The 27,103-nt window shown below is 40.7% G+C and overlaps 1 protein-coding gene across 3 annotated transcripts in view; it reads right to left on the bottom strand.

The window, feature by feature from the left end:
- The window catches only part of Map4k3 (mitogen-activated protein kinase kinase kinase kinase 3), a 159,378-nt gene that overhangs the window by 51,801 nt on the left and 80,474 nt on the right, over positions 1-27,103 (bottom strand). For all 3 annotated transcript variants that reach the window (XM_038318094.1, XM_038318095.1, XM_038318096.1), the window contains 10 exons: positions 24,423-24,487; positions 21,117-21,172; positions 20,410-20,457; positions 16,412-16,454; positions 14,725-14,797; positions 9,554-9,685; positions 9,342-9,404; positions 9,175-9,256; positions 8,982-9,092; positions 650-728 (listed from right to left, as the gene is read on the bottom strand). In XM_038318094.1, coding sequence (XP_038174022.1) covers positions 650-728; positions 8,982-9,092; positions 9,175-9,256; positions 9,342-9,404; positions 9,554-9,685; positions 14,725-14,797; positions 16,412-16,454; positions 20,410-20,457; positions 21,117-21,172; positions 24,423-24,487 — 752 coding nt within the window. The remainder of the gene's footprint in view (positions 1-649; positions 729-8,981; positions 9,093-9,174; positions 9,257-9,341; positions 9,405-9,553; positions 9,686-14,724; positions 14,798-16,411; positions 16,455-20,409; positions 20,458-21,116; positions 21,173-24,422; positions 24,488-27,103) is intronic.

The raw sequence follows: 27,103 nt of genomic DNA, 5'->3' as shown, positions 1-27,103 counted from the left end.
TAGTTCCCATGTTTTACTTTTCCTTCCAAAATGTAACATATATATCCCCCTTCTTGTCACCAAAAGTTCCAAAGGTAATAAAGAAAATAAAATTCATATAGCTCTCATTAAACTTTACATAAAACAACAGTGTTACACCTTTAACCAAGCACTCGGGAGGCAGAGGCAGGTGGATCTCTTTGAGTTTGAGGCCAGCCTGGTCTACAAGAGCTAGTTCCAGGACAGGCTCCAAAGCTACAGAGAAACCCTGTCAAGAAAAAACAAAACAAACAAAAAAAATCCCAGCCAGCCAACCAACCAAAACAAAGCAAAAACAAAACAAAACAACAACAACAACAACAAAACAAAAACAAATTAAAAAGGTAACTTAAAAGAAAAAAATATTCTAACTAAGCTACAGCTTAAAAATCTCATTTTGGGGGCTGGAGAGATGACTTAGGTTAAGAGCACTGGCTGCTCTTCCAGAGGTCCTGAGTTCAATTCCTAGCAACCACATGGTGGCTCACAACCATCTATAATGAGACCTGGTGCCCCCTTCTGGCCTGCAGGCATACACGCGGGCAGAACACTGTATACATAATAAATAAATAAATCTTAAACAATTTCATTTCTGGTCACTGACTTAGGATGGCAGAGGGTCTGTACTCACAGTTTATCTCTGAGCGTGTTTTCTCTTCTCTCACATTTCTACTCGTTGAAGGAATTCTATGTGGTACAGCAACAAGAGGCTTAAAAAAAGACCAAAATTATTGATGTATAACAGTTTCATTTCACAAAAATAAAAATTAAAGCAAATTTTCATATTTTAAAAGGGTAATCAAAGTATCAATTCAAACTATGAAGGTAAAAATAAAAATATTTTAAGTTGTCCACTCAAATTTTTTATTGTAGTAGAATGTCCTTCTATAACTAGGTAAAATGCACAAAGAATTAAATCATGTTATCTGTTTATTTGTACACATAACACTAGGGGTGCACAGATCCTTTGCAAAAGAACGAACTGGTTATACTCAGGCAGAGAAACCAGAACAGTAGCTCTCAACCTGTGGGTCACGACCCCTTGGGGGTGTCAAAAGACCCTTTCACAGGATTTGCATATCAATTATTCTGCATATCAGATCTTTACAATATGATTCATAGCAGTAGCAAAATTACAGTTATGAAGTAGCAGCAAATATAATTTTATGGTTGGCATCAGTACAACATGAGGAAGTGTATTAAAGAGTCACAGCATTAGGAAGGCTCAGAATCATTGGGCCAGAAGCAGTTGGGCACACCTACTGACCCAGCTATTCCAGGGGAAGAATGTCTGCCTACGCACTATGAGACTGTTTCCATATGAAAGAATGAAAAGAAAACTAAAAACATTATGAAGAAAAGGAAAGATAGCATTATGAAGATTGTAGACAGCATTTCATAATGACGGAGTCCACACATCTTTTACTCATTTTTAATTTTTATTATATTTTAGTTTTTTATTTGTGAACATTCATGGATGTGTGTGGCGGTCAGGGGACAACCTGGGCGAGTTGGTTCTCTCCTTCCACCACGCAGGTCCTACGGATGGAGCTCGATTGTCAGGCTGGGTAGCAAACACCTCTACCCACTGAGCCATCTGGCCCTTAGGTGTCTTTTAAAGCTTTTCTTTGGCTTACAGATTTTTGAAATAACATTAAATATATATTCACTTGCAGAGGGTAGGAGGTAACAGCATATTTCAGTTTTTGCCACAATATGAACTGGACTGACTGAAGCAAGACTGCTCAAAACTGTGTAATTACGTTTCTGTCAGCTTCAGCATTTGTTTCTCAGAAGCCCCCACCGCCGTCATTAAAAGTATGCTCTACATTCCAGTCTCTTTGGCTTCTACATACACCATTATTTCTGCTAGCAAAAGGTAAGTCCATAAGCAATCATTTAATTTGTAAAGGAGCTGTTCATATAAGTTGGCTTTTAGAACGATTACTTTGCCTATTGTCAATATGTGAGCTAACAAGGACTAAAATTATCAAAAGAATGAATGGAAACTTATGATTTAGGGAAACTCTTTGTGAATGCAATCTCCAGCATGTCGAGATCAGGCTCCCAGAAGTTACTTGGTTAGACAAAAAGAGACGATCTAGAGGCCATATTGTTTCCAGCACAGACAGCAGAGGCAAACCAAAGCCTCATGGAATTTTCCATTCACAGGCACTGACTGAGATAGTTGGACAAGAAAGCCTCCCTCAAAAAAATTCACAGAGAAAGATCACTGGGGGAAAGGGCAGTCATGACACCTTCCCTGAAGTTAAAGAGGGGGATGGCACTGGGCACAACTTACTCCAATTAACATGACCAAAAAGGAAGAGATCAAACAAGTTGAAGAGTTTGGAATCTGGGAGAGGGGGGCCTCTGAAGGGACAAAGGCCACAGAGATACGTTCTCAAAAAATAAACAATTTAAGCTTGACCTTTCAAACATGAATTGTTCTCAATAAATGTAATGTACACTAGTCATAAAATCTGCTGTGATAAGTTCTAAGTGAAGGAGAAAACAGTAATTCACAGAAGCGATGATGAGGTAAGAATCATCCTAATGGCATTTAAAGAAAGAAGCTATTCACAATGATGAATAACTTTCAACATTCTTTTTAAACAATGCTTTCCATGCCTTAAGACTGAAGTAATTTCTAAAACATATTAAGTATTGTGAATAAAATAAACCATTTTTGATTTGTTGAAAAACAATCACATTCATTCATTCATTCATTCATTCATATGTGCATGCACCTCTGTGGACACACGCCATGGCATGCATGTGAAGGTCAGAGGACAACTTGAGTGAGTCAGTTTTCTCCTTGTAACATGCATATTCCAGGAACTGAACTCAGGTCCTCAGGGTTGGCAGCATACGCTCTTTCCTTAACCACTGTGCCATCTCACCAATCACCCGCCTCTTCATTCACAGGACCCCATATAGCCAGGCTGGCCTGCTTGTACTCATTTTGCCTCCACCTCAGTTTGGCATTACAGATGTACACCACTATGCCAATCTATTTCTTTTTAATTTAAGATTTTATGTGGCTCAGAATAGCTTCAAACTTCCTATGTAGCTGAGGCTAGCCTTGAACTCTTAATCTTCCCTCTACCTCCCAAGGGCTGAGATTATAGGTCTGCACAATCATACTTGGTTCTGACTTTTTGAAAAATTTGCTTCTTGAAAAATATATAAAATCTTATCCTTTATAAGCCATTTCATGTTGGTTCAAGTTATTACTAATAGGTTCTATGACTATTATTAGATAACACAAATGCAAATATAGCCCTTTAAATAATGAACTAAATAACAATGTCAAGTTTATATTAAATGAAGGAAAGATGTAGACAATATGATAGCACTTGCTAGTTGACATAAGCCAATTTATATATATATATATAAATATATATATACATACATATAGGATTTTATTATGTAGGAAACACTGGCTTTGAACTTGTGATTGTGTTAGTGATGATGATCAAAGTGTCTGTCACCATGCTTAGCAAGCTAGTGTTTTATGACCAGAGGGAAACTTTGTACATAAAGAGACATATGACATTACTGGGGACATTTCTGATTTTACAACTAAGGATCAAAGGATGCTACTGGCAACTAAAGGGATACTTTTAAATTTCCTGCCCTCACACTGCAGCTGCTCATGCTAATGCTTGTCTGACACGACCCACGATAATGGGAGTGGTGGTGGCCTCCATTTCTCTTCTAGGTGAAGGATTAGCCAACTAAGGCTCATGGTCAATTCCCACTGCAGTCTGTTTCTATAGAAAGGTCTCACTGGAGTATCATCAAGCCCCTTCTGGGATTATTTGCTCACTAGCAAAGTCTGGAACTGACAGGCCACAGGGCTCAATTTCAAATCCACTTCTGTTTGGAGTTTTAGGGAAAATGGATGCCAACCATCTTAGATCAAATCTAAGACAAGTGAATTCTGATGCTTTGACATCATTAGTTCACTTTCAGGTCCCCATCTTTAAAAACATAACCAGGCACATATACCTTACCACGAAAAAAACCTGTAGCCAACCCAACAATAATCTCCCTTAAATTTTCTAGGAATTTTACAAAATATGAAAAATACAATCTTTCTTTAAGAGAGGTAACTGGTGTGCGGGCTAGTTTTTATCAACTTGACACAAGCTGGGGTCAACGCCTTCATCAGACTGGCCAATAGTCAAGACTACAGGGCATTCATTTTTAATTTGTGATTAATATGGAAGGGCTCAGCCCATTGTAGGCAGTGCCACCCCTTGCAGGTGCCCCTGGTTGGCACAAGAAAGCAGTCTAAGAAAGCCACGAAGAGCAAGACAGTGCTCCTCCATGGCATTTGCTTCGGCTCCTGCCTTGGTTTCCCTGATGATCGACCATGACTGTGACTGTAAGCCAAACAACCCTTTCCTCCCCAGTTGGTTTTCATCAGTGATTTATCACAGCAATGGAAGACAAACTAGGACATGGGCAATAATATTAAATATCCAAATAAAATATATTAATCTTAAACTTCCTTTAAGTTTATTCTAAATATACTTATGCACAACATGCTGTTATTTAATGTAAAGAAATCCATTATTGGGCTGGAGAGATGGCTCAGATGTTAAGAGCACTACCTGCTCTTCCAAAGGTCCTGAGTTCAATTCCCAGCAACCACATGGTGGCTCACAACCATCTGTAATGGGGTCTGGTGCCCTCTTCTGGCCCGCAAGCATACACAGAATATTGTATACATAATAAATAAATAAATATTTTTTAAAAAAAGAAATCCATTATTCAAACACTTGGTCACAGGCATCCAGCAAAATAGAATAAACATTTACAGTTATGTGTTCCTTTACTTTAAAAATTATAATTCTTATTATTGCGTGTACATGTGCTTGGGTGCACATGCATGTGTGTGTAATATGCTTGGCTGCATGTGTGCATGCGTGTGCGTGTATGAGAAGTGTGTTTGGGTACACATGTACCATGGGTGCACGGAGAGGGCTGATGACAACTTTGGGAGTCAGATCTCTCTATCTGGGATGGAACTCAGGCTGTCAGGCTTGAGTGGAAAGTGATCTTACGCCACAGAACCATCATGCTAGCTCACACTTACATCTTATCATATACAAGCTTGCCTTGATTGCAGTCATTGCTCACAGATACTATTCAAGGATGTAGAGTATTTACACAATGAATTCAAGCATTTAGATTAAGAAGCTGATTCTCATTTTTTAAATGTCTGGATGGAGCCGGAGATGGCTCAGTGGTTCAACTCCCAGCACCTGTGTCAGGTGGCTAACGACCACCTGTAACTGCAGCTCCATGGAGAGTGACACTTCTGGCCTCTGTATGCACCTGCACTCACATGCACACACCTACACAGACACACACCCAATTAAAATAATATTAATAAAACGTAAAACAGTCTTGAGATTTTTAACCTTCAGTCCTTTCCTGCACTTCCTTCAGGCCACACTGCACCCAACAGCAAAGCCTCTGAGTTCTCTCACAGGAAGTGTCTGAGTTCTCTCACAGGAAGTGTCTCTGAGTTCTCTCACAGGAAGTGTCTCTGAGTTCTCTCACAGGAAGTGTCTCTGAGTTCTCTCACAGGAAGTGTCTCTGAGTTCTCTCACAGGAAGTGTCTCTGAGTTCTCTCACAGGAAGTGTCTCTGAGTTCTCTCACAGGAAGTGTCTCTGAGTTCTCTCACAGGAAGTGTCTCTGAGTTCTCTCACAGGAAGTGTCTCTGAGTTCTCTCACAGGAAGTGTCTGAGTTCTCTCACAGGAACTGTCTGAGTTCTCTCACAGGAAGTGTCTGAGTTCTCTCACAGGAAGTGTCTGAGTTCTCTCACAGGAAGTGTCTGAGTTCTCGCACAGGAAGTATCTCTGAGTTCTCTCACAGTAAGTATTTCTGAGTTCTCTCACAGGAAGTGGCTATTCTGTTTTCTTCTGAAACAGAGCTTTTGAAGATTATGGGATGTATTTCACTCACAGTAGCTTCCTAATAATGTTCACTGGGCTGAACATAATTTAAAATTTAAAATCGAATCCATAATCCAATAGGTGTTCAAAGGCTGCAAGCAGAAGAAACCACGGAGAAATGTGGCAGAGGGGAAAACCATAATTAAAAAAAATCTGCTGCAGCTTTTTCACTAAGTGAACAAGAGAGAAACTCAAGGAAGTAATGCTAAAAGCATTAAAGACAAGTTTTCTTCAGTGAACAAATTTTCTTCCTTATATCTTCCTTGAAGTCATCCCTCTTCTCTTTTCTTTTATTAGAATTATGCTAAGTGACTGCCCCTAAGAAAGGGCATAATGGGGACAGCTCATCTACTTAATGTTAATTCATGGGGGTTCTTGCAACCTTAGGGAGCCATGAGGCCATGTCTGAAGCCCTCAGCAGCTCCATCGTTCACCTGAAGTTGATGTAACATCTATCTCAGGTGATAACAATGCCCAGCAAGTTTCTCCTACAGGAAAGACTCACACACACCCACTGCTGCTGCATGGAGTATTTAGAATCCTCCTGTAATGGTCTGTCCTGTCCCTTTAAGAGACAAGTGCTGCCCACCCCCTCCCCCACCTGCTGAGACAAACAGATCTTGAATCAGCCTGAGTCCCAAAGAGGTAGCTGCTGCCCTGGCACGTGCGCTCTCTCTCTCCTCTCTCTCTCCTCTCCTCTCCTCTCCTCTCCCCTTCTCTCTCTCTCTCTCTCTCTCTCTCTCTCTCTCTCTCTCTCTCTCTCTCTCTCCTTTCCCCTCTCCCATTTCCCTCCATAACCCACTAAATAAATACCCAACCTCCCTCTACATGGCGTTCCTATCCATCTAGCTCTTTCACCCACCACGCGGCTCCTGCCTAGGACCTGCTGGCCCTCATGGCCTGCGGGCCACTCGGGGGCTCCCTGCCTGGGACCCAGCTGCCTTTGTGGACCCTGGGTCCACTGCCCGCTGCAGCCACTTGGGGAACAGCACCATTTTACTTAAACCATAACACCTCTGTCCCCACAGTGTCTACATTTAATGTCTATTTGTCTTCTGTGGACACAGTTCAATAGGACATGTTGAGTCACAAGCAGGCTGAGTTTAGACAACAACACAGTGCTTACTGCACTGTAATAAGTAATGGTTCTTGTCCTGCAGTGACACCAGCTTCTTACAAGGTGGCTCATGTCCCAGTGACTACAGTACGTTAGTTGTCATTGCATCAAATACCAACGTCAACCCTGGCTCACCAACTGCTATGCAAACAACAGGCTCACATCTCAACGGTGACTAGAAAGGAGACTCAGAAGGGAGTATGGAGGAAAGCATCTTTGCTCTGTGTCATGAGGTCACAGGACAAGGTGTGTTGTGCTTGGTAGCTACTGGTCAGCAGGCTATGGGGTGATGAGTGATCTAGATTATTTTTCAACATAAAAATAAAATACACATGCCAGGCGGTGGTGGCGCACGCCTTTAATCCCAGCACTCGGGAGGCAGAGGCAGGCGGATCTCTGTGAGTTCGAGGCCAGCCTGGTCTACAAGAGCTAGTTCCAGGCCAGGCTCTAAAAAAAGCTGCAGAGAAACCCTGTCTCGAAAAACCAAAAAGAAAAAAAACAAAAACCACAAATCTTAGCCTTACTTCCTATTATATATTAATACTACATAGTATCATTCACTTCCAAATATATATATATATATATATATATATATATATATATATATATGCATGCACATATATATATATATGTAATTGATGACATAAGTTTTCAATGTTTGAACCAAAAATTAAAATCTCATGGAAAAATCTAATTATCCCCATTAATTATTAAGATTGCTTTGCAGAGTTTCTGCTTACATGGTCTAGGGACTCAAACACACCATAATCTTCTTGCTTTAGCCTCCAGAGTGCTGAGATTACAAGTGTGCACCACCACATCTGGCCTAGGGGTCACTTTTACAGTCCCTTGTACTGTGCAGGTACAGGACCTCTTTCGTACTAATCAAATTTATAAAGCCAAGTTTCCTAAAATTACACAAAACAGCAAAAACTAATTACCTCCCTAGTATTGGATCAAATATACTTTACACTTAATTTTCATACTTCCAAACTTCTTTTCAGAACTTATCAAAAAGAGATGTCTATTTATCAGAGCATAAATATTGAGAGCTAGGATGACGCTGAACTGACATAGGCTTCTCCCCAAGACAAGCTGACCATCTACCTGAATTATGGAGATGATTCTTGCTCTTTCAGTGTCATCCTGAGTGCCTTGCCATCCAACTGAAGGCAGTAACAGAATTTGGCTGTGCACTTGGCTATTATTATTCTAGGGCAGGTGGGGCTTCCCCATGTTAGGGCTATTGTATATCTAAAACTGGCTTGTTTTTATTTCCATGGTGGAGAATCATGGTTTCAGCTCTTAACTACCAATTCCCAATTCCGTACAAAGCCTGGTACCAGGGTTCTTTCAAGAAAACTGGAGGTTATGCTTTATCATCATCTCGATGCATCTTCCTTGCTGACTGAGCATCCTAATATGACTACGTTGAAGTTAACTGTGGTGATTTCAACAAGTGGACGCAATGGTTCTGCCGTCTCCCACAGTTGTCACCAAAGAGCCAGTGAGAACATCTAGTACCGGGCAGTGCTGGCGCACGCCTTTCATCCCAGCACCCAGGACACAGAGGCAGGTGGATCTCTGAGTTTGAGGCCAGCCTGGTCTACAGAGTGAGTTCCAGGACAGCCAGAACTGTTACCTGTCTCAAAAAACCAAAAACAAACCAAAAAAAAAAAAAAGAAAGAAAAGAAAAATGTATCAAGTGACTTCCAGAACAAAGAATTACCCTCCCCAAGCAAGAGTTTACTTAAACTAGAAGATAAAAAAAGTTTAAACATAGTCACACACACACACACACACACGCACGCACGCACGCACACACGCACGCGCACAAAACTACATGCACTAGTCAGTGAAAACAACACCTACCTCAGGGTCGTCGTCATCAAAATCGTGGAATGTGGAATGGTCTGGATTATTCACTTTATCCAGCAACTCTATTGCCAAAGACCTTGTCAGAGGCTGGGTGACAAAGGGGTGCTATAAAACACACAAAACACTTTAGAAACTGGACTGCACACCTATCTTCTGAGTATGTGAATGTTTCAGGGTAAACTAATACCTGTAGTAGCTTTTCTGCAGTGGGTCTTTTCTTTGGATTTTTGGTAAGTGCCATCTTCACGAAATGATGGAAACTATTTGACCTGAGAAAGGTTGGAAATTAAGCTTTTGTAGTTTTCTTCCTTCTTGTTTACCTTATTATAAAAGTCAATAAACAAAGGTACTTACCACTTCAACTTATCTTTTAGTTTAGGAGGCTGGAAATTGCTTTTTGTCATGAGAAATAATGCCCTGGAAAACAAATAAAACATTGGACATTCTAACACATTTCACATTCTAACAGGAATACATTCCTATCTAGTCCCATCAAGGCTAAAGTAAATTCATGACATAGTCAATAAGCATCAATCTGCACTGGGCTTAGTGTGGGGCACACTGACCTCATGGGGTGAAGGTCAAACATGGGTGGCTGGAGCTCAGCCAGCTCGATGGCAGTGATGCCCACTGCCCAGAGGTCACACAGCTGATTGTACCCTCCTTTCCTTTCAACAGCTGCAACTTCTGGGGCCATCCTGCAGGAAATAATCCAGAAACAGAACCTTTGCGGTTAGTTTGCTTCCCTTTATTCTCACGAGAGTCACATGGTCTTGTCAATATTTCAATTGAGTTCTGTTGAGTCCTTGGTGTCTGGAAATAGATAGGCTGTCCTAGCTACTTTCCCTAGTACTTGGTGTCTCATCTCAACCTTCCCAGTTCTTCTTTCATTAGTTACCTACACTACAAAGTTTATGGAAATTCACCAGTGTGACACTAACCTGCCCCAAATTTGCTCACATCCTGATCTCTGTGCCCCAAAGTTCTATAAAGAAATGACATTTGTAACAAATGGTCATAACTGTTTCACAGGACACTCATATCATTTGCCTGCAACTTGGTCATTGCTTCTATTTTACCATTTCTCCAGGCACCAAGAATTTTCACATTTATATTTGATTTATATTTACTATAAACTTTTGAATGTTTTAAAAAAGTTTTATTACAATAATGAAAAAGTTACCAAAATGAGTGCCTCCTTTTCAAATTTTTTTTATTCAGAGGGAAGTTACCCAGATTTGGTAACTTTTAAATTCATTTTAACTTTGCTATTGTTTTAGTCTAATTATACCTTGACTTGCTTAAATGGTTAATTTTCAAATACACAAATTCTGTAATCCCAAACCATAGTTTTAGAAATAAATGAGAAAAACACAGAACATTTCCAGTTGAAAAGAGCAAGTTGAGGGGTACTTCACAAATGCACATACTGTTTTCCAGTATAGCTGCAGGGAGTCAGGTCGGGTACAATAGAACAAAACAAACAAGCAGGCAATTCTCAAAACACTTGGTCTTAAAAATGATTTCATCTTGAAATGTAAACTGCAGTGGGACGTTCAAGCGTTCTGGGTCTTAGGACAGCTAGGGTGCAGCCACAGAAGAGGGAAGCCCCATACGGGTGGGCACTCGGCCGCTGAGCTCAGAAAGCAGCAGTCACCCTTCCCAAGCCCAGCACACCAGCGAGCTTCACAAGGACACCCAGATGGGGCAGTTACTCCTGCCAGTCACAACCACATGTGCCACTCGTCTGTGAACCAGTACCTGCTGCTACAAATACACGATTTAATAAAATATTATGAACACCCCCACCCCCTGACCCAAAACAGTGTTTCACTGTTTAACAGACTTGGCTGTCTTGGAGCTCACTCTGAAAACCAGGCTGATCTCAAACTCACCGAGATCAGCCTGCCTCAGCCTCCCCAGTGCTGGGATTAAAGGCGTGTTACACCAGGCCTATCTGAACACTCTTATTGTAAGAGTAAAAAACTAAGTTATGACCAAAATTAAAGTAAATGTTTTAGAAAAACTTGTTACAGACAAGTTTGTAAAGACAACCACCAAAAAGCCTAGTGAATAAGGCAAGGGCACAGCAATCACAAAGTATTGTGATGCTCCACACCTGTGACTCCATGTGCAGGATAGCTGAAGAAAGGGCAGAACTATAGAGACACAGGCCACAGGAGTTGCCAGAGGTGAGGGGTGGGTACAGAAATTTGTCTGGATTCATCTTGATGGTTATCCTCCACCAAAAGCTGCTGAGTAAGTGTGAGCTTTGTCATCAAAAATGCAATGTCTAGACGGCATTCACTACTAATTCCATCTTCCCACTTCAGCAGGCTTTCCTGACTAGTCGCTAGCCTGACCACTTTGCAAGAGTGATTCTGTATTCTGAGATAAAGGTGGGAAAGGCATGGCACAAGACAGAGACAGAGAGCAGGAGTGTTAAACAACCTCACCTAACTCAGTGCACATGCTCCCCAGGTATCTCTAACTCTACCGGGATTAATTTCTGGAGATGGTGGTAAAGATGAGTTCTTAATAAACATTAACTGGGCATGTATACAGAATCAGGTGAGTCAGGAGATGTGTGTCTTCCTCCAGATGCTTAAAGAATAGGGAGAGAGGACTTGGGAAGAGCAGTGGATTCTCTTCAAATTCTTGCTCCTCTCTGAAAGCAAGTCAGAACCAGGAAGGGCAGAATAAGGAGAAACAAGTACACACTTTCTGAAGCCCTAAGGGATATACCTTACCTAGCACCACTGAGAGACCAAAACAGAATGCAGAATAACACTTCAAGAAGACAAGGCAACCCAAGGGTGCAGAGGATGAGAATGCATGACTGACTAGCCTCATAAGACTGCCCCACATGCTGTAGAGTTACTAGCTAACCAAGTCAGGTTGAGGCTGGCTGAGGACAATAATAGCACTTAAATGTCAACAGTTAATTCCCCAGGTTTCTACTCTGATCCACTGAGTCCAGCAATTCCTCCTTCCTCGTTCTCACAGGACAAGGACCAGTAGAAATATGACAGGCTTTGCTCAGGAATTAAGTAGATCTGAGTACAGAATGCTGAGTTCCCCAGTGCTCTTTGCCTGCGCATGCTGGGAACACTAACAACCAGGCCCACACTTTGCCTTTGCTGCATACCAAGATGTAAGTCAGCTTTGCTTTCGTATTCTGAGGCCGGCTCTATTTGCCCATCTATTTGGCTGTCCTCAACCTCTTGGGCTCCAAAGAGTCTCCTGTCTCAGCCTCCCCAAAGCTGGGACTATAGGCATATACACCACACTCAGTTCTATCTACAGCCAGTTGCTACCATCTTGCTCTTTGGTGAGAACTAATATACAATGATTTTTAAACTTTTGAGGGATGTCTCTTTCATAAAAGCCTGAATGTAAAAAGCTGAGGAAGAAATCTGAAGATTTTTTGACCTTCTCAACTCTGTAATTCTGGCAGGCCTGCAACTTGATATGTAGGCAGACCATCAGGCTAGCCTTGAATGCAGTGAGATTCACCTGGATCTCGAACATAATTTTTTTAAGTGAGTGAAATGGAGTGGAGTGGCGCATGCCTTTAATCCCAGTACATGGGAAGCAGAGGAGGCAGATCTTTGTGAGTTCGAGGCCAGTCTGGTCTACAGAGTGAGATCTAGGACAGCCAGGCCTAAGTGAAACCCTGTCTAGAAAACAAACAAATAGGGAGAAAGTAAAAAAACTAGTGGGTTTATTCCTGTGGTCTGAGATATAACTAATGAAACCTAGAGAAGAAACAGAGCAGAGAAATGACCAAGTCAACACTGAAGGAGTACTTCCTGGACGACCATCTAGAACACAGAAGAAATTAATCTCTGGGGTAGAAACCAAATGAATAAAGAAAAAAAAACAAGCAAAATAGCTGGGATACTAGGAATCATCAAGGAATATCAAAATGTAAGTCATCACTACGGGGGAGAGTGTGGGTTACAGCCAAAGAAACACGCAGCATGACGGCTTTCCGTGGCATCACAGAAAAGCCACACATACAACACCTCAAACATTCTGACCTAGTGTCTACACTCAATCAAATGTGAGGCTAGAAATGCAGTATTTTACACCCATACACCTTTTACCAGAAATATACTAAAAGGTATTTCAAAAAAGATAAAAATAGGAAGACCTAGGACCCAAGAAAGGAGCTCCCAGGGCAAAGTTCTACTAAAGGCTACACTTGAGGATAAACAGACCAGAGAAAGGATAGAAGACTGCAGAAAGAATTATTCCAGGAAGAAAAATACAGGAATGTAGCTCAAGTGTAGAGTGTCAGTCCAGGATGTAGTAAGTTCCTGTACACACACACACACACACACACACACACACACACACACACACACACGCACGCAGGCACACACGCACACACACACCTGATAGCTTAACAAGCTTTATGGGTATAGAAATCTATAGACACATCTTACAGAATTGGGCAATGTGAGGAGGTATGGAATGCTTATAGATTCAAGATCTAAGCCAATTAAAAATGAAGCCAAGAAGAGTAGTAGAAGTAGAAGAAGGTGGTAGACTAGGAATACTGCAAAGACAAGACAAATGACAGACGAATGAAGGAGCTAAAATCTTCAACTATTACAATAAAGTCTACAAATAATGGCTAGTGTTAGACACAGGAAAAGACAGGACTGTAAGATTTCTATAAAAGTCATCTTAGCACTAATTGACTTTTGAAAACTTGTATTTGAAAAAGACAAATAAAAAATTATATTTATCATGTCTCCAACTTAAACTAAACCAGACCAGTAGTGCAGCTGTGCACTGAGGGCCAGACTAGAGATGTCGGAGACTGGGAGCATTGATGTTGAAGTCATGGCAAGACTATGCAGCGGTGAAAACCAGATCAGTGCTGTGCCTGCCCACCAGTGTGGTCAGTGCTCGGCTAAGCCACCCAGCCCACAGCTAAGTAGCCCAAATGATGGAGTAAGTAAAGGAATCAATGATAGGGCAGAGTAAGTAATCACTGGTAGGGGTTTTTTCCTAAGATAGTAAAGACTATCGACAAGACAGGTATGGCAGGAAAGGAAGGTCTGTGGATGAGAGACTACTAGAAAAGGGTTCAAGGACTGAACTGGGGCCTGGCATGCAAGATTCCAAATATCCAGAAGCCTGCCCTTGATTGCAGTCAACCAAGACTGAAAAAAAAAAAAAAAACAAAAAAAAAACCCAAGTCAGCTCAGTGGTAGACTGTTTACTCAGCGTGTTTGAGGTCATAGGTTCAGTTCCCAGTAACACCAAAAACAGCAAGGATTTTGAAAACTGTGAATAATATTGGAACATGCAAGAAGAAAAAGATAGATATAAAAACATTAAAATGTTTTAACTATGTGTGTTTTAACATGTTATTAAAGTGTATTAACTATCAGAAACCTAACAGCTGTATCAAACTTTAAAGACTTTCCTGCATTATGAAAATCAGTATGTAGGATAGTTTTTGGCCAAGTAATCCATCTAAAAGAATACATGCTTACATTACTAACCTCACTGACTTTCTTCATGTATTCTGTCTTAGGTCTAGGAATTCTGACCAGTCCTTTCCTTTCCTTTCCTTTCCTTTCCTTTCCTTTCCTTTCCTTTCCTTTCCTTTCCTTTCCCTTTCCTTTCCTTTCTTTTTTTAAGAAAACAATTCAATAAACTATTCAATAACAATAGGACAATAAATTAATATTTTTTAAGTAAATTAAAATAAAATTACCAATATGGGGTACCAATGAAGGACTTCCGTTTGGCAATTGTAGCTGTTATCTGTGCAGAAACTCCAAAATCAGCTATTAAAAAATAGGAGAGGAAATAAAATCATTTAAGGTAATACCAAAAGTAACTTTCAATAACTATTTTCATCAGTTTTACAGAAATGGAACAGTCTCACACATGCTATGTTTTCCGACTTGGCGGACTAATAAAATATCACAAACTGGTCTGTAGCACAGCCAGACAGATTCCCATGTATTTCACATTAATGAAATAACAACAAAGGTTAAGACCAAATAATTTTGATACGAAACAAAGGGCTTGGGAAAATTGAGACTGACGCTGATGTAATTTCTAGTTTCTAGGAATCTCTATTTCAAGGAGTATTACTAGAAAGGACCTTTAAGCAGCTGTATATTCTATTGACTCTGTCAGACCCAGAATGACACTGCAGACGAAGATGCCCACTGCTAAACCCATCTAATTAAGAAGACCCCAAACATGACAGTCCCTAAATCCTTACCTCTGCAGAACAGTGTAGGTCACTAGTGGGAACTTGCTACTGTTCCTTAAGCATGCTCAGCTCAGTTCTACCATTTCTAGTCCGCCGCAAGGGAAAGCAGGCATGAAGCACTGCACAAACTAAGCGGCTTGCAGAGACGCTCAATGAGTACAACACTGAGGGCACAGGACGGCACAGATCAGGGTGAAACCTGCTCTCCTCACTCACACTGACAGCTGCTTAGGAAAACCACCTTGTATGTTAATAACGAGATAAATATTGTCAATCTGATTAGTCCTAGAGTAGGCCATAGTTCAAAGCAGTTTCATTTGTCTGTTTATGTTGTGGAGCTAGGGACAAACCCAGTGCCTTGTACTTTCTGGACAAGGGCTCCCACCGAGCTAACATCCTGAGTCCTATTGACATTTTTAGAAAACAAATGCATATTTTGATATTTCATTTGTCCTAAATAGTTTCAAAATAATGTTTCCACAGTTGTTATTATATTCTTGTTATCAGTTAATAAAGTTACTATATTGAACAGTTTTCCTGATTTAAACTCATACTGAGTTATTACTGGTTCTGAACTTTATTTTAATTATACCTTATATGTTACTGTTTAAAGTAAAGCAACACGTAACATCTAAATTATATTCTTAAATTATATATAAATATTTATTATATAAATTATATTCTTATATAAATTATATTCTTATATAAAAATAATAGTGTTTGCTTTTTAACTACAAAGTACTCTTGGCGCTATTAAATATTATTTATTTGTTTGTTTAATTTTTCTTCTCGTTTCTGGTTACAATTTATAGATATTTCCTGGAAGCCCAGCCCCTGGGCTTAGATGTAAAAGAGTTCCAATGCATATAACTTCATGGCATCTTTGCAACAACCTGTGTCCTGTGAAGGACAAGCTAATGCCTGTTCAGGAGTAGGGAAACGAGACAGAGAGGTGACCGGCCTGCAATGACTTCCACTGAAAAATGAATATGCTTCTTCCTAGGGATGACCAAGGATGGACAGAGACTTGTAGCACTAAAAAAATAAATACAATATCCCTAGGGGTGATCTAGGACAGAGGACTTGTAGTTCTGAAAAACAAAACAAACAAAACCTCAAACCAAACAACTATATTCCAGAAAAACATGTGCATGCGATGGAACTCTGATTTACTTACCTAATTTCACATGACCGTTATCCGTTAATAGAATGTTAGCGCCCTTCAAAGGGAGAACATTTTAGTTGAGTGGGAAACAGACATTTTATTAGGTGAAACATATACTAGGTTAACTATACATATCAAATAATCACAGCCATAGACACAGAAATCCTTAAATTTAAAATGTATTCAGCCAAAATGCTACATAATTATAGGAAACACTGTTGTTCACTCTTCAGTTAATCTCATGATGTTTACATATGTGCTCCCCAAAAAGGCTCCTTGCTAACACGGTATGAATTCCAGCACAGACATGATACATTTTCGTCTAAATGCTATTTCTTGGCCATCACATACCATCGCCACACTTACTTAGTCTCATATTTCCATTGCTCTGCTTATTATTTAAACTTGACTACTATATTTCCCATCCTTAAGAAGCCTGCTTCCCGCCCCCAAAACTCACCAGTGCTGGCACATGACTACCCTAGATGAGTTTTCTATCCTAATGGCTTTCTCAAGAGCTTTGAGTCAGCTAGCATACCGATCACTAGCTGTGGGTCCACCGCCACTCCCATGCAACTCTTAAATGAGCACACCAAACCAGGAAGCTCTTTAATTCAATGTGCTGGTATGATTATAGGTCAAGGGAAATGTTCTTAGATCCCTCCAACAAGAGAAAGAAACAGAAGAAGAAAAGAAGGAAGGAGCGAGAGAAAGAAGAGTAGATGCAGGAGGTGGTGGCATACACCATTAATCCCAGCACTCCTGAGAAAGAGGCAGGTGGATCTCTGTGAGTTCGAGGCCAGCCTGGCCTATACAGTGAGTTCCAGGAGAGTCAAGGCTACACAGAAAAAGCCTGTCTCAAAAAATCAGGGGAAAAAAATAGAAAGGAAATGGAGAGTTCTAGACCCCTAGAACATCGTCCATGAAGTGGAGCTACATTCACTCATAACAACTGATCTACGGGATAATGGAGAAAGGAAAGAGATGCTAAGAGCCCACACCAGGGCTTCCCATCTATCTCCCTTTGCAGTTAGACTCCTGCCAAAGTCTTTACTATGCTCTCTCCCCACTGTCACATTGATTTTCCTAAGTTACAACCTTATCACTCTGACCCATTTGTTCTTTCCTCTATCCACCCCCCCCCCCCCCCCGAGGGATAGCTGACTGCCAGTCAGGCACTTAAACTCTGGTGTACAGTAATAAGCAAGTTCCAGTTTTTGTGTATGTAGGTGAGAAAGAAGATAAAAAATGATTATTTATGGCCCAACAAAAGAGTCAAAGTCAGGAAACAAACTCCCAGAAAACAAAGAACGGGGCCGGGTAGTGGTGCACACCTTTTAATCCAGCACTCTGGAGGTAGAGATAGGCAGATCTCTTTGAGTTCGAGGCCAGCCTGGTGGTCTACAGAGCGAGTTCCAGAACAGGCTCCAAAGCTGCAGAGAAACTCTGTCTCAGAAAAAAAAGAAAGGAAAGAAGGAAGAAAGAAAGAAAGAAAGAAAGAAAGAAAGAAAGAAAGAAAGAAAGAAAGGAGGGAGGGAGGGGGGGAGGGAGGTAGGGAGGGAGGGAGGGAGGGAAAAACAAAGAATGGAAAGAAGTCCTCTGAAAGCCAATGGATGATATTTGAGCAGAGGTCTTAATGAAGTTGAGTATAGACAACCACACCCAAATCTGAGATAAGAATGTTCTAGGAAGAAAGGACAGCAAACACAAAGACCTAGAACCAGAATGAGCTTGAAATAGTACAAGAATAGCAAATATAGTGTGGTTATGTTGTGGGATATTTGTACCCTGTGCAAAGGTGTATTGCTGTGATTGGTGTAATAAAAAGCTAGGCAGGAGGTACAGGAGGGATTTCTGGGCAGAGAGAGAAGAAGAGGAGTTAATAGAGGCTTGAGAGAGATACATAACTAGTCAGACCCACAGGATGGGACAGATGTAGAAAGTAGATTAATAAAAATATGGGTTAATTTAAGTTATAAGAGCTAGTTAAAAACAAGCCTAAGCTAAAGGCCAAGCTTTCATAATTAATAAGAAGTCTCAGCGTCATTATTTGGGAGCTGGTGGGTCAGAAACAACTTGGTACATGGCTGAGACATAATGTGTAAAGGAGAGAGGAATGGAGTGTGAGGCCAGCTCAGAGAAATGCATGCAGGGCCTGGATCACACATAACCTTGCTGGCCAAAGGCCAAGCACCTGCATTTCTCAGTGAGTACTAAGGGAAACCCATGGTGCTGGTAAGCAGGGGAATGACATGATCTGACTTTAAAAGGCCATTTTATTTGTCAAATAGTGTGGTAACTAAAGAAGCACTCGAGAATGGAAGCAATGAGAGCAGGAAGAAGGCTACTACAGAGATACGGGTAAGACATAGTATGATGAAAGCTTAGACAAGGGTGGAGGCAGTGCTGATGCTCAGAACTTACCCAGACCCCAAAGTCTAAAACAAGTCCTTGCACAAAGGGACAAAACTACCCAGCCAAGCTCATCACCTGCAAAACCCACACACTCCCTGCTTAGTAATAGAATACAGATATCATAGTCTCCAAAATGGCCTCATACTTCACTCTGCATTTCTGGTTCAGATTGTTCTTTCAACCTGGAGAACATGCCAATCTCCACTTCTGACAAAAATCTACCAGTCCTTCCAATCATCCAATGCCGAGGACTGGACCCTCCCTCAGCACTCATTTACCTTCAAAGGACAAGATCCCAGCTTGTGTCTTTGAAGGGGCTTATGGTAAATACCTAAAGCAGGACTCCACACATCTACTTACATTCCAGTGAACACTGGAATGTGAGGACAGAGTCCAGGGCTCCATCACAGACTAGGAAAGCAACAAGAGTCATTTCTCTCATAAAAGGTTAAGTTAAAAACTTGAGAAAACAAAAGAGGGAGAGAATGGTACAAGGAAGGAAAAAAGAAGAAATAAACAAAAGGAAAAAGGGTTTCCATTAAAGAATGCAGTAGAGACACCCTTGGAAGTCCTGTCAGCCTGAGCTAAAGTCAGCTTGGCCAGCACCGCTGTCCTCTGGGAGCCAGAGTAGAGCACAGGAGTTGCTAGGCTTCTTTTGTCTACAAAGACACTTTACTAATGACATTTTATATTACCTCAAGAGTGCCAAACTTAGACGATACAGTAAGTGTGCAATTTACTGTGATTTTATGGAAGCTATGGAGCTAATTTGTATCTTACAAATGAAATAAAAAACAAACAAAACAACTACAAAAACACTAATCCAGCCAGGTGTGGTGGTACTTGTCTATGATTCCAGTACTTGGGAGACAGAGGCAAAAGTAACAGGAATTCAAATACATTCTCAACTACAGAGTACATCTGAGGACAGCCAGCCAGACCCACATGGATGATGTCCCAAAATACCTCTAAACCAGACCCAACTGAGTAAAAGCCCAAACTAATCCACTCAGCTCCACACTTAGAGGGCAAACTTTACTGTATGTTGGTGTAGGAGGTCCATCTGTCTCTGTGTTGCTTTTCTTGGTTAATGAATGAAGAAACTGCCTTGGTCTGTTGATAGGGCAAAACTTAGGTCAGTGGGGAAAACTAAACTGAATGCTGGGAAGAAGGCGAAGTCAGAGAGACTCCATGGAGACATCTGCTGCAGACAGATGCTGGGAATTTTACCTGTTAAGCCACTGCCACGGGGCGATACACAGACTAATAGAAATGGGTTAAATTAATATAGGAATTAGCCAAAAGGAAGCTAGAGCTAATGGACCAAGCAGTGATTTAATTAATACAGTTTCTGTGTGGTTATTTCGGGCTAAGCTAGCCAGGTGGACAGGACGAACTAGCAGACTCCAACAGTATGTGACCGTGCCTCAACAATGCTACTCTAAGAACGTAATGGGCCTTACCATACATCACTCATGTTTGCTACTGTAACTTATTTCAGGTAGCAAACTTACCAAATAATCAAGAGACGTCTGCTCAGAGATTGAATTAGAGTATTTAAAAGTGAAAAAAGAGGCCAAAAGTAGAATGCATACCTTTATATCTCTGTGCATTTTTCCTTTACTGTGGAGATAATACAATCCCTAGGGTTTTAAAACACAGGAAAACAAGCAAGATTTATCACACAGCATCACTGAGCAGTAGTCACTATGTTATTTACTCTATAGAAAACCAAGTGCCAAGAACCAACTCATTACAATGAAATATCATAGACAACAGAGTCAGAGTAAGAAAGATAAAGCTCAGACAGAAGCACTCATTTTTCTAAAATAACATTTAGTAAACTGTACAAATGATTTGAATTTGTACAATTGTATGAACATACATTAAAGTGTATGTTCCACTAGAATCAGAATAAATTTCAATTACTCTGATACTACTGAATTTTCAAACCTTTCTTTATTATAAGAGGAATATACAGACCCACAGGGCTTGAAGTCTAGGTTATATTGTAATCTTTAGGCTTTATAGCATTTAAATGTAAATACAGCTTGCATTTCTAACAGTTTGTATATGCATTAAGGGCCAGAGATATAATTTGGTCCATAGTACTTGTCTAGCATGTGTGAAACCCTGGCTTCAACCCTCAGCACCACAAAAACAGAACAATGTAAATAAGTAAAATAATACAACTAGATTAAAAGTTTTCAAGAGTTTACCAAACTAGATTATCTTGTTCCCTAGCAGTAATGCATAGCACATAAACATTTAGTAAAAAAATAGTACTTTAAATATGACTTGCCTGTAGTGTTTCTCTGCTAACATATGCAATCTGCAGTTCTGAGAGGGGTCCAGTTACTATAAGAGAAGAAAATTACTATTAGCAAGATTAAGCAACACATTTTCCACCAAGTGACCAAGCTTATAAATCCCATTAAGAACAGACTCAACATACCTAAACAATTTTACTAAACCCAATGCCTAAAAGGCAGTTTTGACTTTGATTCTTTTTAAGTCTGACATGATCACTGTTGTATTTCCAGTGCTTAAAACAACGCCTGGCACAGAAAAGCTGCACTGTGCTTATAAACGAAAGAATGACTAAACTGATTATGTTTTTACTTTATATCTTGCTGATCCAATATTCACAGATGTTAAAAGAATGCCCAAGTGGCTTAAGTTTTCATTAAGTTTCTTTATTGATCAGTAACATGCATTACAGCTGGGTTTAAATCAATATTTTCCCTAGAAGTATGACCATTGTAGTTATAAAATTAATGTATGTTCACTATAAAATTCTACTCAATACAGAAGTTAAGAAAGCAAAGGTCTCTTCCTTATCCAGGGTATTACTCAATAATACAAAAAGTTTGGTCAGAATCTATAAGTTTATTTTATACAGGCATTTTATATGATTTTCAACTTATAATGGGTGATGTTCTGGATAAATCCATTTTAGGTTGACAATATTCTAGGTCAAAAAAGAATTTTATATACCAACATATCACACACACCAACATATGATATCACAGCTAAGCAGTCCTGGACATACAAAGTTATCATTGTTACCTCAGGGTCTTGTTGCTCGGTGGGATCTGTACTTGCTACCACTGTCTAGTAACATAACCAAGAGTAATGAGTGTTGACAGAATGGCTTTTCTCCAGCCCGCGGTCCCATTGGACCAGTTTCTCTCTTCCAGCCTGTCCCCAAACAACCACTCAGAAGCTTAATATCAGTTACAACTGTTTGGCCAATGTCTTAGGCTTCTTACTGGCTAGCTCTAATGATAAATTAACCCATTTCTACTAGTGTTTATTTTACCGTGAGACTCGTAGCTTGTTACTCACATCTTGCTTCCCCTGCCTTCTCTCCTCTCCCCCCTCTCCTCTCCCTCCTCCTCTCCCCCTCCCTCTCCTCTCCTCTCCTCTCCCCCCTTCCCCTTCCCCTCCCTCTCCCTCTCTCTCTGGACTTCCTATCTAGCTTTACTCTGCTAAGCCATTGGCTGAAACAGCTAGTTAAAGCAGCACATATACAAAAGGACATTCCACATCATATAAGCTCTCACTATACCTGAGATTAGAATAGCAGTCTGGGAAAAGGTCAGAATTTGGCATATGGTTTGCACTGAATGCATATGTCTTTCACACTACTGCTAAGTCAGAAAGCCTGTAAGTTGAACCATTGTAGATTTAAATGTACTGCACATACAAATGAGCAAAAACTAACTCAGCACACGTGATTGTAAAACCTGCTCTTTCACTATCATAGACATTTTCCACAGCAATATACATGCCTTAAATTTCTTATCATAATTGTAATGTAAATTAAATGATAGACACGTGCTGTTTCAAGATTGTGAAAGAAGAGGAGGCCCTCCTTGTCTCCTCCAAAAGCTCCTGACTTGGGTCAGGCTGGCCTCTGACTCTGTACTGGGGAGAGAGAAAACCAACAAAGCAGGAAAGTTGTTAAAAATATCACATCCCTGAGAAGAGCTAGGAGGGGAGGCAGCTTTAACAGAGCTGCTGTTTATCTCCCACACATAAAATGTCAGTGGAAGGAAAGCTACAAACCCATTCAGGGACAGAAAGTTCAACTGGGAGTTCCAAGTGGCAGCAACTTCCCCATTCAATTTCTGCTAGTGTTTGTAAGCCCCATTTGCTGGTGGTGTCTTTGCTCTGTCATGAGTCTGCCCCAGGCATTTCTGCTAGGCGCTGTGAAGTCCTGATCTGATGCTGTGCGACCTGAAGCTTCTAGTCACCTGCCACTTGCTATGTTCTGTACTTTAGCTTGCTGTATAATTAATTACGTCACTCACTGAAAACTGAAAGAATGGCAGTGGTAGCTCATTTTCTGGACGCACATAGTATTTCCTGTGTGTGCATTTGCTATGGTTTGAGTATAAGTTCCTCTAAGATTTGAAGATGATTTCAGAAAACCTACCATCTTTCTTGTCCTTTGACTGAGGTGGTTAGAATACACTAGAACACCAGTCCATAGGACAAAAACACAGCAACAATCCCACTGTTGTGCCATTCTTATGCTAAATAAAGCCTACACCAGCAAGGTTAAGTGCTAGGAAAGGAACTCTGAATAGTAAAATTCCCACCAAAATGGCCTTTCACCGTCTTCTTTAATACAATCAACCTTGAAATTACTAAGAGGCCCCACACTTGAGAACAGGAATTCAAGAGAAAATGTACAAATATTTTCTCAAAGAAATCAACTTCTTGAATTATTAAGATACTGTTTTACATTAATCAAAAAGTAAACCTGCAGAGAAAGAATAAGCCTACTCCAGTCAGAACCAGAACAGAAAAAAATCCCACAGAAAACAGCAAACACAGTTTATCTTGAGTCTTCTGTAGCTCACTGACTTTCAATAAAAATGGTTTTAATCATTTTCTAATTCCCCAGATTTCTACACTAGGAGAACAAACATTTAAGTGCTGCTCCATAAACACCCGAGAGCAAAGTCAATGACTTCAGCATCACTATCACCCAGGGTCTCAGTCACTGTTCTCTCGCTGAGGAAACACCATATAAGACGCAACTTATAAGAGAAAGCAACTGTCAGGGGCTTGCCTACCATTTTAGAGAGTGAGTCCACTATCATCATAGTGGCAGGCAGGGAGGCATGGTGCCAGGTCAATAGCCGAGAGTTCACATCTGATACACAAATTGCAGGCAGAAAGAAACCTCAACATCAATGCCCAGTGACATACCTCCTCCAAAAGGCCACACTGCTTCCAACACCGGGCATACCTTCTAATCTTTCCCAAACAGGTCCACTAACTAGGGATCAAGCATTCAAACATATGAGCTTATGGGGAACAATCTGTTTTAAACCATCACACTCAGGTACCATGATATTCTGTCACCAAGGGCAGAGTCTGAAGCTCTGAACTGTGATGTTCCTCCAGAGCGAGCAAGTGATTCCAGTGCATGCAGCTTTCTCTTGTGTAGAGTAAAAGCCCTTTCATCCATACACACCACACAATTCAAAAATAAAGCATAGCTTTCTTTTCTTAAACAATATTAATGTTTGGATATAGTAGGTAACAGACTAAGAAACTCTGCTCAGCATCTATAAAGCAACTCTGGTCTCACCATGATATATGTCCTGTAAGGAACCGCCTCCACAGAACTCCATGCAGATCCAAAGTTTATCTCGCCTGTGAAAAGAGACAGTCGTCCATTATGTCTTCATGATTAAAATATTTGTAACAGTATCTTGTGTACTATAACATTGAAATACTAACAAAATGCAACATGCTGCCTTTTTAAAATGCCAATTAATCCCTTAGAAAATGACTTATTGCATTGCTGTAATTCAACCCTAGGTTTTACTACTTAAGATACACAGTTTGTAGAATATAAAACTGTCATTAGGCATATTCAATGGAATTTCCCTTTAGTTAAAAACTTCCTGTCTTATGTTTATCCATTTACCCAGATTAGCACAGAAAATGTCAATACATCCCAAACACATCACTTTGAGAGCGCTTTTAACCAACAAACAAATGTAAATGTTACCTTCAAATAAAAAAAAAATAACATTTCCAAAGCCTATAAAATTTATCACTGTTGTTTGATAGTATTTCTCATTCATATCCTAAGGTGTGTAATCTTGCAGTGACAGAAGAAATAGCCAAGATTTACATATCTTTCTCCTTTGTTTATTCCTTTACTCAATCACTCATCACTTTTTTCTCTTAAAACACACCAGGAACTGTACCATCCTCTGGGGCAGAGATAGGATGGAAGTTTCTGGACTTGGTATATTCTAAACTGTTCTATAGGTGAACAAATATCTGAATGAATGAAATAATAAACAAATAAATAAACAATTAGATCAGAAGCCAGGAAAATATGATCACTGGCCTGAATCTAGTCCATTGCCTGGTTTTGTATAGTCCTGGAACAATAAATGATTAAACGGTTGGGGGAGATCAAGAGAGTATATTTGACATGTGACAATGATGGAAATTTTATTGTAATTTTATTTTAGAACAGTCATATCTTCCCACTTATATTCAGTCTGAGCTAGTGCCAAGACAGCAGATGTGAGTAGCTGCGAAGTGCGTCACTCACAAGCCTCCAGTTTTACCACATGGGTCTTGATAGACAAGTATCACACGTTTTCTCCCATCATAAACTAAAGCGCCTCAGAGTATAATAGGGACTGCTAGGGAAGAGGAGAGAACCCAGAAAATGAGGAGAGGGCAGAGTAGAGAGGGTGGACAGGATTTAAGCAAGTTACATGCATGTATCATGGAATATCACAGCTGACATTGTGACCCAGTGATCACATCACTGCTGTGAAGAAACACCATGTGCAAAGCAGCGTGGGGAGGACAGGGTTTATCTGGTTTCCCTTCACATCACTGTTCATCAGGGAAGGAAGTCAGGACAGGAACTCAAACGTGGCAGGAACCTAGAGGCAGCAGCTGAAGTAGGGGCCATAGGCCTTCCTACAACAAATACTAATTAAAGTGTCCTACAGGCTTGCCTACAGCCTGGTGTTACAGAGTCCTCTGCACAACTGAGGCTCCCTCCTCTCAGAGGATTTTAGCCTGTGACAAGTTGACAAAAGTAGCCAGGACAACGGTGAAGCTTAGTAATTTGTACAAATAACACATTTATATTTTTTTAAGTTACAGGCATTTTATAAAGAAGTTGTTTACTGGATCCTGGGGTAGGTTGATTCCGAATTTCCTGAACTGGCCCTATCCTATAGCCATACTGATGAATATCTTGCATATCACCATAGAACCTTCATCTGGCGATGGATGGAGATAGAGACAGAGACCCACATTGGAGCACTGGACTGAGCGCCCAAGGTCCAAATGAGGAGCAGAAGGAGAGAGAACATGAGCAGGGAAGTCAAGACCACGAGGGGTGCGCCCACCCACTGAGATGGTGGGGCTGATCTAATGGGAGTTCACCAAGGCCAGCTGGACTGGGACTGATGGAGCATGTGATCAAACTGGACTCTCTGAATGTGGCGGTCAATGAGCGCTGACTGAGAAGCCAAAGACAATGGCACTGAGTTTGAGATGATCACCTTCCATGACCTGGATGGAGGGGGGATGACCTTGGACTTCAGCAGGGCAGGGAACCCTGACTACTCTTTGAACTGGAGATGAAGGGGGAGGAGGGTGGGAGGGAGGGAAATGGGAGGAGGTGGAAATTACTAAATTTTGGATTAATGTGCTATGAGAGCTCAGAGATAAAAATATCTCAGCAAATTAAGGGAAGGTTTTGTGAGGAAACAACTTACAAGCTGGGTCTTGAAGTTCAAGCAGGAGAGAAGAGGCCTGTGCAAAGGAACAGACACTCGAAAAAAGACACTACACGGGAGAGGCTGGGTGATGGGACCTCAAGAGACAACGGCTAGAGATGAAACTAGAATATGCTGGGGTTGTGCCACAAAGCAATTCTAGTTGTGGGATCTCAGTACAGTTACCTTCACCGGGATAATATTTAGCTCGTCGACATCTCTTCTGAAACATGGTATCTAAAACCAAGCATTACTCTGAGTGCCACATGAACAGAGCATTAAAAAGCAGAGCTGTTAATATTAATAGGACTAGCTGGAGTAGCTACACTGTTGGCTTGGCTGGCTACAGCAGACCATGTGGTATATAGCAGCTGCATGAGCAACCAGAGATCGGCTACTTTGATAGTGTGAAACAGCAAGGCACCATGGGTCCAGAAGGTAAGGCTCAAGAGAGTAAAGCCCAAAAGAAATCAGAAACCATTTAAAACTGACATCTTACAAGATGTCA

This window comes from Arvicola amphibius, chromosome 2, assembly GCF_903992535.2.
Source record: "Arvicola amphibius chromosome 2, mArvAmp1.2, whole genome shotgun sequence".
NCBI classification, from domain to species: Eukaryota; Metazoa; Chordata; class Mammalia; order Rodentia; family Cricetidae; genus Arvicola; species Arvicola amphibius.
The sequence above is the reverse complement of the archived record's forward strand: the minus strand, read 5'-3'. Positions and strand labels throughout refer to the sequence as shown.